This window comes from Eimeria mitis, genomic scaffold, assembly GCF_000499745.2.
Source record: "Eimeria mitis Houghton genomic scaffold, Emh_scaff2842, whole genome shotgun sequence".
NCBI classification, from domain to species: Eukaryota; Apicomplexa; class Conoidasida; order Eucoccidiorida; family Eimeriidae; genus Eimeria; species Eimeria mitis.
The window spans coordinates 1,433-5,213 of NW_013571181.1; the positions used below are offsets into that span (position 1 = coordinate 1,433).

Sequence of the window (3,781 nt, forward strand, 5' to 3'; positions counted from 1 at the left end):
GTGCTGCTGCTGCAGCAGGAGCTACTGTTGCTGCAGGAGCTACTGCTGCTGCAGGAGTTGCTGCTGCTGCTGCTGCTGCTGCAGGAGCTGCTGCTGCTGCTGCTGCTGCTGCTGCTGCTGCTGCTGCTGCTGCTTGCCTCGGTCTCGTCCCACAGGGCGCCGCGACTCCGCAGACCGCAAAGCCATGAGTCCCAAACGAGCTGCAGCAAAACACCACTCTAAACCCTAAACCCTAAACCCTAAACCCTAAACCCTAGATATTATGAGGGTTGCGGGTGGCGGTTCAAGATGCACGCATATAGTCTACCTACAGCAGCAGCAGCAGCAGCAACAGCAGCAGCAGCAGCAGCAACAGCAGCAGCAGCAGCAGCAGCAGCAGTAGCTGCGGCAGCCTGATACCGGCTGCAGCTGCCTATAAGACTACGGTTGTGCTAGGGTTTAGGGTTTAGGGTTTAGGGTACCGGTTTGCAGCTTTTTTTTGCATGCGTTTTATTTTTTGTGGGTCTGATGCATCGCTGTGCACTGAGGGTTTAGGGTTTAGGGTTTAGGGTTTAGGGTTTAGGGTTTAGGGTACCGGTTTGCAGCTTTTTTTTGCATGCGTTTTATTTTTTGTGGGTCTGATGCATCGCTGTGCACTGAGGGTTTAGGGTTTAGGGTTTAGGGTTTAGGGTACCGGTTTGCAGCTTTTTTTTGCATGCGTTTTATTTTTTGTGGGTCTGATGCATCGCTGTGCATCTGTCTTCCTATTTTTAAGTCCATAACGCATGCACCGCCAAGTGACCCGCAAACGTCTAGCAGCTGAACAGCACAGCGAAACAAACTGCTGCTGCTGCTGCTGCTGCTGCTGCTGCTGCTGCTGCTGCTGCTGCTGGTGGTAGTTGTTGCGGTGGGAGAAGGACAGGAAGCAGATGACGCACACGGCAGAGAACTGCTGCCGCTGCTGCTACTGCTGCTACTGCTGCTGCTGCTGCTGCTGCTGCTGCAAACGCTGCTGCTCGTTGTGTCAATATCCTCAGCCTTGCTGCTGCTGCTGCTGCTGCTGCCGCTGCTGCTGCTGCTGCTGCTGCTGCTGCTGCTTGGGTCCATGTCCAGGGGCTCCCACTCGTGCTCCCAGTACACCCGGTAGCAGCGCGGCAGGAACTGCAGCAACTCACGCGCAACATTCCTGCTGCTGCTGCTGCTGCTGCTGCTTCTGCTGCATGCTGCTGCTGCGTCTGCAGACGTTTCCGCTTCTGCTGCTGCTGCTGCTGCTGTTGCTGCTGTTGCTGCTGCTGTTTGCTGCAGCGCACGATACACCAGCGCGGAGGGGAACTCACAAGTTGGAGGGGCCCCGGGTGGGGGGGCGCGGCCCTCTGCAGCAGCAGCAGCTGCTGCTGCTGCTGCTTCTCTTGCTGCTGCTGCTGCTGCAACAGAAGCTTTGCTGCTCCTCAGCAGCGAAGCTATCGGCGTGCGGGGAGGGAAATCCAGGGGGGGGGCCCCCGGGGGGGCCCCCCCCTGTGCATTAACCCAATAGTAAAAGGCAGCCTCACCCCAGTCACACAGCTTCAGCAGCTGCGCAGGCTTGCTGCTGCTGCTGCTGCTGCTGCTGCTGCTGCTGCTGCTGCTGCTGGGTGGTGGTTCCTGTGGCAGCAGCCAGCGGTGACGCTTGCCTGCGACGATGCGGCGCCGCAGCTCAGTAAGCGCACGCTGCTGCTGCTGCTGCTGCTGCAGCTTCTGTCTACGCTGCTGCTGCTTCTGTCTCTCCTTTAGCTGGGTTTCATCGAGTTGCTGCTGCTGCTGCTGCTGCAGCAGGTGTTGCTGCTGCAGCGGCGCCTGCGGCTGTAGCAGCTGCCTCGTAACATATTCATGCCCCCGTAATGTTGCTGCTCCCGCACTCATAGCTAACATGTGGTCTTGCTGCTGCTGCTGTTGCTGTTGCTGCTGTTGCTGCTGCTGTTGCTGCTGCTGTTGCTGCTGCTGTTGCTGCTGCTGTTGCTGTTGTCTTCCCTGCTGCTGCTGTTGGCTACCAAGCTCGCTTCGTTGCATGAAAAGCTCGCGCGGGTCGGCGGTGGAGAGCATAGCTCGCGCTGCTGCTGCCTTTGCTGCTGCTGCTGCTGCTGCTGCTGCTGCTGCTGCTATGCTGCTCCGCGACCCGCGGCAGCAGCAGCAGCTCGTGCTGCAGCTGTCGTTCCCCCTGGCGCAGCAGCAGCAGCAGCAGTCGTCGCATCAGCAGCAGCGGCAGCAGCGTGGCCCGCTGCTGCTGGGACTTAATTCCTTGACTTCAGCTGCTGCTGTTGCGGCTGCTGTTGCTGCTATGCTGCTGCTGCTGCTGCTGCTGCTGCTGCTGCAGGGGGGCCCCAGTCTGCTGCGACGCTGTTGTGTGGGCGCATTCACCAAACCCTAAACCCTCGAAATGAAGACAGAGAAAAACAAAAGGGAGAAAACTGAAGCCGCTGTGGGGCGCGTGATTCAGCTAAACCCTGAACCCCAGAGGAAGGCTACGAGGGTTTAGGGTTTAGGGTTTAGGGTTTAGGGTCTGGAGCTACCAGTTTCCAAGGGGCTCAGAGGCGAAGACCTACAGAAGAAAGGGAAAAAGAGCATGCGCTAACATCTCGGTCTAGGGTTTAGGGTTTAGGGTTTAGGGTTTAGGGTTTAGGGTTTAGGGTTTGCTGCACACTGGGGGCTCCAGGTGTACATCCACCCAACCCCAAACCCCCAGAAAACGCAGAAGGTTTTAGCTCTTGTCTTTATTTATATTTTTTAAAAGTTATTTATAAAAAAGAAGATGAAGTGAAGGCACTTGAAGCCCAGACCCCAAACCCTAAACCCTAAACCCTAAACCCTAAACCCTAGCATGTAAACCCTTCCGGCGCAGTCGCCGCAGCAGCGAATCCTGCTGCTGCTGCTGCTGCATAAACCTACACTTTTCTCTCTCCGACCCTGAACCATCAAGCTAAACCCTAAACCCTAAACCCTAAACCCTAAACCCTAGGCTGCAAACAACATATTCACCCCCTCAACTCTCTCTCTTTCTCCCCACGCCACTCCTCTGCTGCTGCAGCAGCGGCCCTCACCAGCCAGCTGCAGCAAAATTTTGCGGTGTCTGTACACTGAAATTTCGCTGTATTTGTCTGTGCATGCACTGACAGTCTGAGGAGCACGAACACCCCAGCCTGTTCACAGGCCCCGAGCCTGGCCGACAGCCCATGCGGGGCCGAGGGTTTAGGGTTTAGGGTTTAGGGTTTAGGGTTTACAGTCTTCCCCTGGTATCCAGCAACAAAGGTACCTGCTTCAGGTGTCTGCACACCTCAGAGTGTCTCCGCAACCCCACAAAGACAGTCAATAAAAAGAAGACAAGGAACAAAGAAAAGTAAATTCGAGACACAGACAAACAAGGTGCAAACATAGCATATAGTGCAGAGAGGGGAGAAGACGGCTCCCACTGCAGCAGCAGCAACTCGCTGTCTTTGTAGCAGCAAAAAACTGCTGTCTCTGCAGCAGCAGCACTCCACTGTCTGTACAGCAGCAGCGTTCAGCTGGCGGTGCAACAGCAGCATTAGGCTGTTGGTGCAACAGCAGCAATCCGCTGCCTGTGCAGCATTTGTAATTATTTGTCTGTGCCGAAGCAGCACTCAGCTGTCTCTGCTGCTGCAGCAAGGAAAACATGCAAAGACACGCAAGCTGCCGTCGCCGACGCAGGCAACAAGCCAAAAAGATTTGTACCGCCAGCTGCCTTGCTGGGCTAGCTAGCTCGATAGGTAGCTAGGAAGCTGGCTAGTTGGCTAGCGACGTTTGTCAGGAT

The 3,781-nt window shown here is 56.2% G+C and overlaps 1 protein-coding gene across 1 annotated transcript in view; it reads right to left on the reverse strand.

Annotated features, from left to right (window-relative positions):
• The window catches only part of EMH_0059430 (histone deacetylase, putative), a gene marked incomplete at both ends in the record, with an annotated part of 3,277 nt that extends 1,219 nt beyond the window's left edge, over positions 1 to 2,058 (reverse strand). Inside the window, 2 exons of the mRNA XM_013497680.1 lie at positions 1 to 200; positions 790 to 2,058. Of these exons, the coding sequence (XP_013353134.1) occupies positions 1 to 200; positions 790 to 2,058 (1,469 nt within the window). The remainder of the gene's footprint in view (positions 201 to 789) is intronic.
• Positions 2,059 to 3,781: the final 1,723 nt, after the last annotated feature.